The sequence below is a fragment of the Naegleria lovaniensis genome (assembly GCF_003324165.1).
Source record: "Naegleria lovaniensis strain ATCC 30569 chromosome Unknown tig023, whole genome shotgun sequence".
Lineage (NCBI taxonomy): Eukaryota > Heterolobosea > Eutetramitea > Acrasida > Naegleriidae > Naegleria > Naegleria lovaniensis.
Genome location: NW_025407845.1, coordinates 1 through 15,217, shown reverse-complemented (window position 1 = coordinate 15,217; position 15,217 = coordinate 1). Strand labels below are relative to the sequence as shown.

General features: G+C 37.2%; 7 protein-coding genes across 7 annotated transcripts; 5 read left to right on the top strand and 2 right to left on the bottom strand.

Moving 5' to 3' along the window:
- Positions 1-230: 230 nt before the first annotated feature.
- Positions 231-908, top strand: C9374_005030 (uncharacterized protein; the record flags this gene model as incomplete). Its single annotated transcript, XM_044694736.1, has 1 exon — positions 231-908. The coding sequence occupies one exon, from the start codon at positions 231-233 to the stop codon at positions 906-908; it is 678 nt and encodes a 225-aa protein (XP_044548129.1).
- Positions 909-1,081: 173 nt separating this feature from the next.
- On the top strand, positions 1,082-2,329 carry C9374_005029 (uncharacterized protein; the record flags this gene model as incomplete). Its single annotated transcript, XM_044694734.1, has 1 exon — positions 1,082-2,329. One exon carries the CDS (start codon positions 1,082-1,084, stop codon positions 2,327-2,329), a length of 1,248 nt encoding a protein of 415 aa, XP_044548128.1.
- A 253-nt stretch (positions 2,330-2,582) lies between these two features.
- Positions 2,583-5,818, top strand: C9374_005028 (uncharacterized protein; the record flags this gene model as incomplete). The annotated part of the gene is made up of 2 exons (XM_044694733.1): positions 2,583-4,155; positions 4,212-5,818. 2 exons carry the CDS (start codon positions 2,583-2,585, stop codon positions 5,816-5,818), a joined length of 3,180 nt encoding a protein of 1,059 aa, XP_044548127.1.
- Positions 5,819-6,381: 563 nt separating this feature from the next.
- Positions 6,382-8,543, top strand: C9374_005027 (uncharacterized protein; the record flags this gene model as incomplete). The annotated part of the gene is made up of 3 exons (XM_044694732.1): positions 6,382-6,856; positions 7,111-7,298; positions 7,431-8,543. 3 exons carry the CDS (start codon positions 6,382-6,384, stop codon positions 8,541-8,543), a joined length of 1,776 nt encoding a protein of 591 aa, XP_044548126.1.
- A 336-nt stretch (positions 8,544-8,879) lies between these two features.
- C9374_005026 (uncharacterized protein) lies at positions 8,880-13,108 on the top strand (the record flags this gene model as incomplete). The annotated part of the gene is made up of 2 exons (XM_044694731.1): positions 8,880-10,137; positions 10,257-13,108. The coding sequence occupies 2 exons, from the start codon at positions 8,880-8,882 to the stop codon at positions 13,106-13,108; spliced, it is 4,110 nt and encodes a 1,369-aa protein (XP_044548125.1).
- Positions 13,109-13,125: 17 nt separating this feature from the next.
- C9374_005025 (uncharacterized protein) lies at positions 13,126-14,576 on the bottom strand (the record flags this gene model as incomplete). Its single annotated transcript, XM_044694730.1, has 5 exons — positions 13,126-13,844; positions 13,917-14,002; positions 14,055-14,292; positions 14,406-14,413; positions 14,497-14,576. The coding sequence occupies 5 exons, from the start codon at positions 14,574-14,576 to the stop codon at positions 13,126-13,128; spliced, it is 1,131 nt and encodes a 376-aa protein (XP_044548124.1).
- A 77-nt stretch (positions 14,577-14,653) lies between these two features.
- C9374_005024 (uncharacterized protein) lies at positions 14,654-15,216 on the bottom strand (the record flags this gene model as incomplete). The annotated part of the gene is made up of 1 exon (XM_044694729.1): positions 14,654-15,216. A coding segment is annotated over one exon (563 nt), but the record flags the coding sequence as incomplete, so codon positions are not given.
- Between the last annotated feature and the right edge of the window lies 1 nt (position 15,217).

The window sequence follows — 15,217 nt, the reverse complement described above, 5'->3', positions numbered from 1 at the left end:
AGGGAACAGCCTTGAGAGGTATAATGTTCGGGCACGAGGTAAACCTTACACAAGCATTCTTAGTCACCTTAACAGAACCTATGAAAGTTCAGGGTCGAATCTTTGAGCCCGCGGGTGACTCTTGACATGTGAAGGGCAGTAGCAGAGGCCTGCCCGAACTCCCACTTATCTCATTAAAAAAAAAAACATCTTTTTTATCCCAACCACCACTGATCACACCAGTTTCAAACATGCGTATTGCCCTGACACTTGTGTTGATCCTGCTCTTGGGTGTGTCCGTTCAATTGATTCCAAGGACATTCGTTCACGCAACCACAAGCGAATGCAGACATCCTGAAGATGAAAACATCAGAATTAAAAAACCACCAGTGGTCCTTCATTACGACAATACCGAAGAAGAGTCTCTCATTTCTGCTGAAACAACCAGTGAAAATACTCTAAGAACATTCGGGACACCACGAGTTCCAGTCGATACCTCTCGTATTGAAACAGCACTTGTGAGAGGTTTTTTATCACAGCAAGCCAATGAGTACATCTTTTTGAATCCTTATCGTTATAGTGTCACAGGTCCAACTAATTTGAATTTAATAGATCGACAAGCGTTTAAAGGAAGAGACTCTACTCCTTGTGTGGCTTGTCGATTGGATTGTTTGGGATCAGGAAGTATATTTTCAAAATGTAGAAATCGATATTATTATTATGGATGTCGTAAAAAGGCTCCATGTTTTAATCCACTGACAGCTAAACGAACCATTATTGAAACTGGTATTGGAATTTGTATTGATAAGAATGGATGTGTGTTAAAAGCAACAGGAATCAAACCAGGACAAGGAAGATTTTTATTGAACAAAGTTATTAAGACTGTAAGACTCACTGACCTTGAAATTGATAGAAACGCTGAATTGTAAAATCAGTTGAACAATAGCCTTGAATTGAATTCACAGAAGAACCATGATACGACCAAGATAAATTTGTTTCCAAATGGTACCATTTCCAATCAGACATGCTCGCAGAAATGACAAGTGACGGAACAACTTTTCTTGAATGCGAAACCAAATTATAACCAAGTTATTACTAAAAAATGTTTGTTGATGTTTCCAGTGGTGTGGATCGTAATCATCACCACAGGTCATCATCTTCCTCTCAACAACAAAAATTCGCTCGAACATTGATCCTATGTATTTCCATCTTGTTGTTTAGTTTGATTGTTTTACTCGAATATGTGCCATCTGTGACTGCTACATCAAGTGAATGCAGACGTCCAGAAGATCAGAAAATTTCCTCTGCCAAGAAACGCTCTGTTTTAAATTACGACAATACAGAAGACTTTTTGGAAGATTCTCTCCTTCAAGATACCTCAGCACATACTCTTGCAGATACCCTCAAATCAGGAGGTGGAGGAGGTGGCCGAGGTGGAGGTGGTGGCGGTGGTGGTCGAGGCAGTGGAGGAGGTGGTCGTGGAAATAGTCGAGGAGGTTCTTCATCATCAGGAGGTCGTAGTGGTGGACGTGGAGGACGTGCAGGTCGTAGTGGTGGTGGTCGTGGAAATAGTCGTGGAGGAAAAAGTTCAGGAGGTCGCAGCAAAGGTAGTAAAGGTCGTAGTAGTTCACGAAGTGGAAAATCTTCCAAGTCCTCGAAAAGTTCAAGAGCTTCAAGTAAGGCATCCAAGAGTAAGTCGAAGAGTGCCTCAAAGAGTAAGTCCAAGAGTAAATCAAAGAGCAAGTCCAAATCAAAGAGTAAATCAAAGAGCAAGTCGAAGAGTAAATCCAAGAGTAAGACAAAGAGTAAGACCAAAGCAAAGGCAAAGAAGACCAAAGTTACCAAGCCAGCAGTGAAACCAATGGTGAAGCCTCCTGTTGTTAAGAAACCAGTAGCTTTGAAGAAACCTGCTGTTGCTGCCAAACCTGCCAGCAAAGATTCTCGAGGAGAAACAAGAAGTGCCAGAGACAGCTTATCCAGTGAGGCCAATAGCAACGTACGTGCAAATCCAAATCGTTTCCGTGTGACAGGACCTACAGATCGAACCCTAATCCATCGTCAATCCTTTACTGGAAAGAAATCCACGGATTGTGTTGCTTGCAAAATTGATTGCATGACTGCAGGAACTGTTTTTGAATCGTGTGCAACAAGATTTTATTATTATGGATGTCAACAACAAGCTCCATGTTACAATGCAAGATCTGGAAGAGCAATTGTGGAGACTGCCATTGGAATTTGTATTGATAAGAATGGATGCGTGTTGAAAGCCACTGGTATTGATAAGAAAAATGGAAAATTAATTTTGGATACTATTATTGAAAGAGCTAGTAGTATTTCCGTCATTGATTAAACATTGTGTTCAATGTGTACATACATGCAACTGTACAATGAAAGTTCTTCTTTGAGGTTCACTATTCTTTCGATCTTTTTAGCACCAAAAAATTTCAACCCGCCAAAATTCGTTAACTTTCCAAAATCAAATTTAAAAAAATTGTTAAACTTTCTCTGTGTTATTCACACACGCACTCCTTCGTTGAACAACAAACACACAACTTTACTTTCGAAATCCCATTCATCCTCTCTATCATAACAGTAATATCGGAATGGATTTTGAAGACGAATTAGAGTATCAATTCGAGAGTGGAAATACTCGAACAGACACAGACGATGCCATCCCTCATGATGATGGAAGAGTTTTTGATCATGTAGCAAATGATGACGATGATGATGGCGTGGACATCTCCAAAGAAAGATTCGCAGAAGAAGAGGCTCATTTTGACTCCGATGTCAAGCCTCATCTCATTGATATCATTCAACAATTTACAAACTTTATCGTTTTTAAAGATGATGCAGAATTATCATTTGAGGAAAATACTGAAATATATGCATCGAAAAGAAAGCTTTGTATAGAAACCATGCAAGATTTGCAAGAAATATTGAAAGAGGATATTACGAAACGAGAGAGAAGAGTATGGACTTTTATCATTGAGTCGAACGTGTACAAAAACGAACTTTTCTCATTATTGGCACATCATCGAAAAGATTTTGAAATTGTTAGAGAAGTTGTTGATGTATTGGTGTTGTTGAGTAAGTCACCTGACCAAAACAATCCTAGATTTAGAAAATTTCAAGCCCGAGGAGGTGCAGCTGAAAGGCACAGAGCTACTTTCTATTTTGCAAAGCAAATGAAATTATTACAAAGGCTAAAACAAGGTATTTTGGAACAAAAATTCATTCCCTTGATTGTGTGGTCACTCATGGATATGGAAAATGAAATGAACTCCAAACATGCCACGAAGAGCGACAAAAAAAGAAGAGGGCTAGGAGATGAAGAAGTGTATGCCATGACAATATTTAAATTGTTCAATAACTTCCTTTCGATACCTGACGCCAAGCATGAACGTGTACTGCAAACTGAAGAGTTACAGACCAGAATGCAAGACGTCTTCATTAAGCAACTCCAAAACGACTGCCAATTTTTAGATTATGCAGTAGCAACATTTGCAAAATATGTGGAAAAATTTGACGACGTGCCTTCACAATCTGTGATGAAAAAGTTGTCAGAATTCCAACTCGTACTGCTCAAGTTTGCAACTATGATTTGTTGGAATGAGACAGCTCAAGATTTATTTTCCTCTTCCATGACGATTCCTTCCAGCACAACAGCAACTGAGGAAATTGTCATGTCACAAAATGAAGAAAATATGGAAAAGGACAACAGCGAACTAAAGAGGTTGCTTAGACGAGAGAAAATTTATAAGGATCAGGTCAAGTCATTGATCCTTACATCACGACACACTCGATTCCAAGGAACTCTCTTAGAACGAAGCTCTAATGTCAGCAAGATTATTGACAAGAATAAGAGTATTTTAACATTTGATGCTGATGACGAAGCCGAGAAAGAAAATAAGAAGAATGATGTTAAGATTCAAAAGACATTTGTAGTTCCTAATGTGAGTCAACTAAATACAGCGAACATGTATTCCGTCAGCGATAATCCTTTCCTAGTTGGTGGAGGTCAACAAAAAGCAGCATCAACCATTGGAGCACGATTTGGCGCTAGAAGAATTAATGTCACATCAGACAAGATGGAATTACGTTTCTCGTCATCCTCATTGGACACGAAACGGATTGTCAAGACATTTGCTGATAATCTTTACAGAAGCTGTTTTAATCGTAAGTGGCTCATTGTCTTACATTAATGCATATTCACACAACATTTTTGAACATAGAATTTGTTGAATTGGCATTGAAGGCCATATGGAAACAACAAGATGAATCCATTGCTATACGTAATGAACTCGATCAAAAATCATCCAAAGAAGCACTAGATCATGAGAGTGAAAGAAATCTTCTCTATCTGTGCCAATTCATGCTTTCGTTCAATAGACATAAATATCTTCAAAAGAAAAGGAGAGAAGAAGAAAAACAATATCCTGATACCGTGCATTTTGACATTTCTCTTGTTTCAAACTTACTGAAGCAGAACATGATATCCATGATCTTCCAAAAGCTTTTGAGTGAATACTTTTTCATTCAACATCATTTCAATTTGACATTTGTGATTGCTTTTCTTCGAGAATTATTTATGACATTTCGATGGATGGGAGACAGAGATCACAGTGGTAGTAACTCCATCACTTGGGGAAGAATTGTATCCATTCATTTGCATCACATACTGTATGATCCAACCAATATGGAAGGTATTATTCGACTCATTAGAGAGTACAAACCTTATCAAAATTCCACCAAATACTTGTCTCAACTTGTTCTCTTTGTGGATTTGTTTGTGACTGTCATTGAAGAAAACTTGACTATTGAATCATTCTTTATGAGAAAGAAGGGAGTAGACAATTCCAATGATGATGAAGACGATAACCGACAAGAGGACGATACAACCAATCAAAAGAGATTTGAACTCGAGAGTTTGAGAAGAAAATTTGCTCATCCTTCTGTTCTCAAACAGTACATGTATCTATTTAGATTTTACGATATTAATTCTCCTGAAGTCAACAAATGTATTATTAAGACTTTTAAATATTTGATTGAAGAATTGAATATGGAATTGTTGATGTTTAGAGCTTCCTTCCTTAAGCTTTGCTTTAACATTCTTTCAAATAAGACATTTTTAACAGAAACATCAACAAGTTTTGAAAAGAAAGTCAATGAAGAGGTTGTTGACTTTGTTCTATCACTTGTGAAAAACTTTTTCAAGCGAGTGGATGAAGACCCTTTCACCATTTGTGAAAGTTTACATTGGAGCACCATGGGAGAAGTATCTCTTCTCAATAATGCAGATATGTATTCATCGAATGGATTCTCTTCAAGTCGAACTCGAACGATGAAGCGTACAGATGAAACACTGGGTGGATTCATCACTCGAGAAGATGATAACAACAATAGTGGTGAAGAAGAATATCCACTCACATCCATCCATAACGACGAAGAATCTTCTCAACAAATTCCTAGTGAAGAAGAGCAACAAGAAAAGAAACCTAAAAAGAAGAAGAAGAGCACCAAACGAAAGAAACGAAGTGAGGAAGGTGATAATCAAAATACTGAAGAAAAACCAAAAAAGAAGAAGAAAAAGAAGAAGAAGAAGGTACAACAGGAAGAAGAACCTCAAGAAGTAGAAGAGGAGGAGGAACAACCAACAGAGGAAGTACAAGCACAAGAAGAACAATACGTAGAAGAAGAAGAAGAAGAAAAATTGTTACTGTCTAGTAGCGAGAGTAGTGACGATGAGTCACGAAAAAGTCGACTCAAAAGACTCACCAAGAAGAGAGTTTCATTTGCTCCTTCTACTCAGATCTCAGTGGGAGAGGAATTCTCTCTATAACTCATGTTATGATCAACGAAAGCTCAATAGATAAATAAGTGATTTGGACTCCAAATTTTCTCGACTAAGGCACCAAAGAAATGCAATCTCTGTCTGTTGAAAAGAACGAACAATTCCTCTTCGAGTACTTTCTACATTTATTCCATTTTATCAGAAAACCAAAGCCGAAGCCAAGTAGCCACAACATTAGACACTTTAACAACGAATCATTATGAAAGGACGAATCTTGCCAACGTTCCAACAAGGAGTGTTGAAAGAAGGTTCAAAAATTCCAAAAACCTCAAAGTTTTGTTTTGAACGCCCGCGGGTTTCAATGATGACCACTTACAAACATTGAAACAAAAGCATCAATGACTCAGTTCAAGCTATTATTCATTGCCTCACTGACTGTTTGTTGCCACCTTTTAAATCTCAGTGTTGGCATCCATGCTGCCATCGCCCCAAGGAGCTTTTTGACCCATTGGATTCATCAACCAACCTCTCTTGCGTCAAAAGTTAGAGCATCCATGACTCCGTTACAAACTTTCTGTTGTCTCCCTTTCCAATTTAGTGTGCAATCATCCATGAGTAAAACGACGGGAAATATTTCAGTCACTGCCAATTCACACATTTTTGTGGATCTCTTACGTTTCAGATCTCGTTCAGATGTGGAAACCAATGTCAATGGAATGATTACCAAATATTCAACCCTGTCCTTCCAAAGTAGAGAAACCACTATTAATTTTAACTTGATCGACAATGAATGTCGATGCACCATTCAGAACCACACTTCTTTAGAAAGAGCATGCGTTCAAAAATCCAATGTCCTGCAACAAGACACGATTTTGGATTTAGATGCTTCAAAAATTCAATGGAAATACAGCAATGGTGAAAGTGGTTGGGTTATTCGAAGTCAGAAAATGCCTCAAGACGAATGTTTTCCCTTAAGTGTTTCACACAATGATGGATCAGGTCTTGTCGAAGAGTTCTTCAATATGAAATCCAGTGTGGATGAAAGTGTTTTTAACATTCCATCCATCTGTCCTCCGGTGAGCGCATGTATGTAGGAATAATAAATATGAAATAGATTGACTTTGAAAGAAAAATGATGAAAAGATTGGCTCGCCAGACTCTCCTTCGCCGCTCGTGTGTGGCTAAAAGTACTAGTTCATCATCATCATCGGTATGGACTCTTTCAACAATTCCCTCCAAGATGATGATGGAAAGAACACTCAATAGCCATCATTCATGTGCTATGTGCAGTTCCGTGATGAGAGGCTTTTCAATGAATCTTACCGCAAGAAATCCTTCAGCAAACGAGTCGGAACCTACTTCAACAACTCAAAATCATCAAACCTTGTTGATTGATATTGAAGATTTGCGGGCCACTCCAACCGAGCAGAGCTATTTTGAAGAATTGAACGGAGTTATTGAAAGGCTTGATGTTTTGACTCACAAGTTGTCGGCTACTACTATGAACAAAATGTTCAAGATGGAAGATGTATGTATGATTACCATCATGTCATTATTTGTTATTCATTTCCATGTATTATTCATTCGTTCTATGTTGCTAAATAATTATTATTTAAATATTTAAAACAATCTTTGGTACATGATGGCTTATGAATTATAGGATTCAATGAAATTAACAAAAATTGCTGGTCATGTGGTTCCCAAAGAATTGTGGGATGTTGTGAATGCTTTGTTGCGAAGGACGTTTTTAAATATTCATTCCTTTTCAAATTTTGACAAGGCAGGTCAAGACTTGGAGAAATTAAAAACTATATCCGATCAATTGGAGTTGCTTGTCATTGTCAATACAAGTGGTGAAAAACCAGAAAATGAAGAGGAGAGCGAAAAACAAATGGTTGACAGATTGAAAGGAATAATTGTTTTATTGGAGAAAGAAAATGAAGTTTATATCATTACAAACAAACTCCTCGACTTACAAAGACAAAGTTTTGAAGTACCTGTTCCCTCAAATGAAGACAACTCAGAAAATCCTTTGGAAAATCAAATTTTGAAAGAGGCAAACAAAAACCAAGAAGTACAAACTGCTGAGAGAATTGATGAAATCAGAACAAGTGTGTTAGAATTACTTGAGCGAAGATATTCCATTTACAAAGAATTTGGTAATGCTAAGGAAGCACATACTGATTTGTGCAATGCAATTGAACTATTGGAAGATGATATCAAGAAGTTAGGTGAAGAAAACAGCAACTCGGAAAAAATTGCACAGAAAAAGGAATGGGTTGCTCGTTTATTAGTCGATCGAGCTGAACTCTATTTTACATTCATTCATTCCTTGTATCAAGGGCCACAAGTTGAGCAAGTGTTAAGTAAGGATCTCTCACAAAAACAACGAGCTGCAATCGTGTTGGACGATATCAATAGCAAGCTTACACAGCTGGCTGAACTATTAGGAGCGGAGGAGGTGCAGAATGACGCTGCTGGAGGATCCCAAAAACAGATTTCCATGATTACTGCTGCTAAATATCAAGCCGAAGCTGATGAAAGAATGAAGAAAGATCTTAAAATGGCAAAAGAATACGACCCAAACATTGGAGCACATCATAACTCCTACAATACTATTCAAGATTTCCTGAAAGAAATTGGAGACAAGAGAAAGAGGGCTGGCTTGATTTTGAGGTTATTAATAATTGCATTTGTTGGTCTTCTAATTCAAAACATGTATCAAGCATATACGGAAAGAAAAAAGGAGGGATCAGCAAGCCAAAAACAATGAGATCATTAAATAAGGTTGAATGGTTTTACGTGAAATGATTTGTTGAGGTACTGCTAATTTAAAAGGAATTCATCGTCGCACTGCCTTAATGATTCTGTCACGTTATTAATGCCTCCACAAAACAGAGGGTTTGTCCCAACACCGAAACTCGGTAACGGATGGCTGATGAAGGTGAAAGCAAGTGTAGAATAAGAGAGGATGAGTTTCTAATGGCTCTATCAAAAGAACGTTCGCTTTGACAGGTGTCAAATGCACTCACAACAAAAAATTAACTCATGGACTTGATCCCTTCCGTGACGGATCTCTACCAAACAAAATAATTGACACTGTGCCAATATGAATCCTTCCAACTTACCCTCTTCGGAAGAGAGCTCTTCTCCCAACCAAACTTCACCCAATGTACAACAATTACAACAAGATACAACCGAACACGTTGAATCATCATCACCACAAGAATGGACCATTGTGGATGACATTCCTTCTAATACATTCATTGTTGCTGCAAATAACACGAATAACAATGGCAGCAGTAGCAGCAGTAATAACAACAAATCCAAAGTTCCTCTACTCAATATTATTGCATCCATGAAATTGAAATCCAATGCCAATACATCATCATCATCAACCAACCCTCCTCATCACCATTCTCATCATCAACATCACTCATCAAGTTTTAGCCATAATCCCTCGATAGAGAATCGTCATAAACAACTACCACACTCCAAAAGTCCCAACACGCACCATCATCCACCATTTCCATTAATTAATATTGAACGAGAACGTTCTCACTCGACACCTCCCATGATCATGAATACATCGACTAGTACTGTAGGCTTGTCGCTCTCTCCGGCCAATATGGGGATTGAACATCATGTGACTGAGGTACCTCAGGATAGAATTCTTCCTTCATGTCCTTTGAAAGCAGATAAACATGTATTCGTGTTGGGAGACCAATCCGTCGGCAAATCGACTTGGATTCGAGCACTGGCATCAACAGCACAAAACATTGAAGAATTTATTTCGGATTTGACAACAGCATCATCAACGACAACGCCGAATCCCTCTTCTGGATTGAATAAGAGAAGCTTGAGTACTGGAGGAAGCAGTGGCTTTTTAGAGGGGTTCACAGGCATGTCATCCTCTTCAAATTTGGACAACTCTGCATTATATGATATGACCATTCTCAACGTTGCATCATCGCCACAACAGGAAAATGTTTTACACTCCATCTCTCCAAGAGAAAATGCACAGACCTCTCCTTCCACTGCAACAGGTGGCAAACTCTCTCAATGGATCAATAATTTGAGGTCATCAAAATCCAATCAAGTTCCTGCAGTGAATGGAGGCACTTTTGGCTCATTGTTACACAAAAAATCAACATCCTTCGATTTTGTCAATTTCACGACCAACGATCCTGAAACTCTCATGAAAAAAGAGAGTGAAAACCAATATAATTTTGTAATTTTATTACTCCAACAATATGTAAAGCAATTAGAGTTGGAGACTTTATTGTACTTGTATCACCCGGAAAATTATGGAAAGTATTTATTCCCTCCTTCACTAAAGAAATTATTGGGAATTGATCTAGCATTTGGTAGGTATTTAATGATTTTATAATATATATATAATATTCATTTAATGTTTTCATGATGTGTATATATATAATGTACATTTATATTATGATTATATATTATTATGATCTTGTAATATCAGACTCAGATTATTATGATCTTGTTACAAAAATAGGTTTAGGAGAATTTGAAGATTTACAATTTGATGGATTATATGAGCTACACAAAAGAGAAACTGTGTTCAAACTAACCATTTGGGATCAACGTAACATTGTTGACATTAATTTTGAAGAAATTCCCACTATTGTACAAATCAAAAAGTTACTGACCTATGTCGGAATTACCCAAAAAAAATATTCTGCAAAACAATCGTTCACCTTTCGAACAAATCCTCCAAAAACACTTTGTATTCAAGACTTGTTACGAATGGACACCAACGAATTTCCAACCTTGGATGTATTTTTCCAAAAACAATGTTACAAGAGATACTGTAATGATTTTAACGTGACTAAATCGAAAGAGAACCCTCTATCGTTGATGATATTATTTCCTGGAATGCTATTCAGGGGATCTAATTTTGTTCCTCGATCGTTGACCGAATACAATTGGATTAAGTTTGGAAATAATACGGTTCAAATCATTGAATGTGAAACTGTAGAAGAAATGTCACAACAAATGAATTATTTATCTCTCTACGACCAATCAAGTCAAAACAAAGCAGATATAATTTTTTACATGGTTTCATTACATGATTTTGCAACGGATAAAACAAGACAAAAGTACTTTAGAAACTGTATTCAAGAATGGAGAAAATTGATGCAAGATGAAAGATTTAAATCATGCCCAATAGTATTGATAGGAAACAAGACGGATCTTGTCAGCTCCACCTCTCCAAGCACGAACATGGCCAATATAACATCGAAATTAGATTCATGTCAAGCCGATGAAGACATGGACACTTTCAGGGAAATACGTGCCTTATCATCTGACAATTTAGTAGATGTTAAAAACATTAGCTTTTCTGCCCAGTCCACAACAAGCTCTGATGCCAGTCCTCGTTCGTTATCCATCGATAACAGTGAGGCCACTCTTGTAAAATCAAATTCAAACCCAAGTCTAACGGCGTCACCTCGAATATCCACTGAATGTAGGTCTCCGAGAGCACGTTCCCACTCTACTCCGAAAGATCCTGTGCTTGTAGCTCCAAAATCAAGAAAAAAACTTTCTCAATTTGTGGTGCATCAATTTGTTGAAGAAGAAAGTGTTTCTCAAGGACGTAAAACTCAACTTGTAGAGGATTACTTTGTTGGGTCGTGTAGGTTTGATGAAGACATGGTCGAACGGTCTGGAAAGATTCTTTCTAAATATATTACCACTGTTAAAACTACACGTTTTGGTGTGTTTGGAAGTGGTAGCTCAGGAAAGTCAACAATTTACAACCATATGGTGAAAATAGTGAACGATATAGAGAAGGATGTCAACACAAACACTGGTAGCATTCTTACACCGTCAATTATGTTTTTCTACTATGTCAAAACCATTGCCATGGGTTGGAAAAAGTTATTAGAATTAGTGAACATGTTTCACAAATCGAAACAACGCTCTTCAAGTACAAGTACCATTGAGAAGAGAAAATCTGAATTTACTCTCAACTTGAAACGTTTAAATGATGAACCTTTGAATACGAAAAATACTAATGAAACAGGTACCAAATCCAACGACTCTTCGCCAACACAAAGCGACCCAATTTTGTCAAATAGAGAAACTACACAAAGTATAATTAATCAAAAGAATGAAAGAGCAAAACAATGGACGGCAGAAGCAGAAAAGCTGAAATTTATTGATGAAGATCTCCGGTCGCTTTACGTATGGTGTTTACAAGTATTAGCATCAGATGTTAACATGACCATTAAGCTATTCACCGTTGAAATTTCAGATTTAATGAATAGAAAATGGAAAAACGACAAGGTATTGAAGGAGACTTGGGAAACCAATTACTTGCAAACTTCAGCATCGAAAATTCAAAATTTGCCATCATTAATGGCATACATTTATGAAGTGCAACGCAATAATCTTGCCACTTTATATCTTCAATCACCTCGACGAAATTCTCACATTCCAAAAATCAGTTTACCAACCTTTTTAAAAACCTATACGACCGTGAATGGTTTAGTGACCGATGTTTTTAATTTACGAGGCCAGAAATGCTCTGTTACCGTCACGAGAGGTTCCAGAAGGAAACATATACAGCAGTGGTCCATGACCAACAATTGTGTTTTCGACGTCATCTTCTATGTCGTCAATATTTCAAATTATAATTATAGTGATCATGAGAGTATCAGAGGACGAGTACACGAAGAAAATGAAGGCAATGATGAAGAGAATGACGAAATAATCAGCTTGTCCGAGTCAATCATTTTCTTTAAACAATTGCTGAATCACTTTGTTGCAAGCCACATTCGAGGAACGTCTGCTAGCAACATGATTCAATCATATACTGGCTGTGTACCATACCTAGTGTTTACGCATAAGGATTTATTTATCGAAAAAGTGGAAAAAGGAATTCCCCTCAAAGAAGAATACTTGTCAGAGAAAGGAAGTTTTGATTTAGGTCTCCAAGGTTCAACCACAACTCGAACCAACAATGACAAGTCCAGAGATTTAATTTCACAAATCAAGTTGTCCAAAACGGAGGTAGAATCCATTCAATCACGGTTAAGAGCTCAAATAAGTGGTATTAAGGAACAAACGTTTGCAACGTTCATCATTTCGAAATATGTGGAGTGTGCTCTGGAAGAAACCTTACGAAGCATGATCATTGCTAACACATTTGTAATAGATGCCACCGATGAGAAGGAAAGTTCACAATTCATACAAACAGTTCTGGACAAGAGAGTAGTCAGCGATTTTGAGATTGATTATGAATTAGGTTTAGGATCTAGTTTAGTTATAGGAGGAAAGTTCAATTCATTCTTCAATTCAATGCAGAAATGAGCGATAAAGATATAATATTATTCTACATCTTCCTCTTCTTCACAACAGCTGTTGTCACCGTTATCACTTGCGACATCATCCTCTTGACGATTCTTTTTTGGATTCTTAATGATTGGATGATTTTCTGGATCTTCAACCACTCGAATGGATGGTTCGTAATCAACAATGTAATTCGAAAAATCTAATCGTTCTTGATGTTCCTTGATATGATCCACAAATCCTCGATAATGTTCCCACAACTTGGCTTTTCCAAGCATAATTCGCAAATCATTATTTTCAGCTCCACCCAAAGATCTATCCAAAATTCGAAATAAATGTCTCTTAATGTTGTTATGATCAGGTGGAAAATGATGTTTACAAATATCCACATAACGGTCACACACCTGCAGTGGATGCACATGCTCTCCCTTATTGAATAGTGATGGGTTCTCTAACAGTGCTTCAGCGCTCATTACTGCATCCACTCCAGTATATTGCAGACAATCAAGTACGTCCTGATACGTTCTAATATTTCCGTTTGCAATGACTGGTATTTGCGGGACGTGTTCTCGAATTGCTTTAATGACGTTCCAATCTGCATAATTTTGGAAAGGGCCTTTTTGTGCTCTCGTTCGACCATGTACGCAAAGAACTTGAGCTCCTGCCGAAACCACGGTATCCACATATTGGAGTGTCAATTGTAAATCTTCAAAAATGCGAATCTTGGCAGTGACAGGTATTGGAAGCTCCAAATGAGCTAATTGTGAATGAACATTTTCCATGTCACAATATTGAAATAATTTGGTCTTTTCTCATATAGGTTACTTACCCTTATTGATAATGGAATAAACCAAATCAAAGTCTTCCATTAAAAAGGATCCATATCTTCCTCTTTTTGCAATTCTTTGTGGACATCTTTTAACATAAAAGTTCTTTTGGGGTTCCATAATACTAGAATAATACTAACCCTAAATTCAAATCAATAGCTGCAATTTTACCTCCACTCATTTCCCATGCCAGCTTTCCACAATTCACAAAAATATTTGGATCATGTGTGCAAAATTGAGCAAAAACAGGTACTTCCAATTCTGGTTCGAATTGAAAATACCGTTGTCGATATTTCTTATCATTTTGAAAATATCTTCCATGCAGCATGGGAGTGTATGCCAGAGTCACTCCATATTCCTTTATCAATAATCGAAAGGCTATTTTCCGAAATTTTCAAAATTAGTTTTACATTTTTAAATCCACACAATAATTTTAAATTACAATAATATTAAAATTCAAATTTCATGAAGCACCTTGTTCACAAACATACGTAATTCACTTTGCGTCATCCAAAAATGTCATCAAAAAAATTTATAAATCCTAAATTTGAAAAATTGAAACAACAAGCATTCAAAATCTACCTTTGATCCACCATCGGAGCACAGACAAACTTTGGAGAACCAATACTCTTCCAAAATTCATAACCACCCAATTTTTGCATTTTTTTAATTATTGAATTTAATTATTATTAACAAAAATGAAAAGCTTGTTTATACCTGATGCTCTTTTCATCAAGCGTTAAAACTTTCTTAATTGTTCCAAATCTCTCATATGCGAGCACCATGTAATTCCGAGCTCGGAATGATACACCTCGTAATTGCAGAAAATTAGGACATGTCTTCTTTGATCTTGTTTTCTTATCGTTCTTGCAATGGTAAGGAGAATATCTTCTCGATGATTGTTGCCGCTATCAAGAGAATGACTGACTGCCTCGCTGAAACATCGTACATTATGTTGTTGTTGGATGATTTGTTTAAAAACCGAACACTTTTTAAACACGGATTGCAATTGTTCCAATTCTGAATGGACATATTCAGGAATACTCACGATAGAGTCTGCAAGTGCAGAGAACAAGTTCCGAAGTTGATCGGTTGTGAGCTCAAGTAAGGCTGTGGTATCAAAAAGGTACACATAGATGGACCCTATTTGTTGAAAGTCTTGATAGAGTGGCTGACTAATAGATGCTGAAAACTTTTGCTTGTCTGTTGAGCACGAAAGATAGGTCAGTCCTAAAGCTTGACAATCACGGCCAAGAGGACTCAGCATGACATGTTGTTGTGAAGACGAAATATGCGGTCCAAC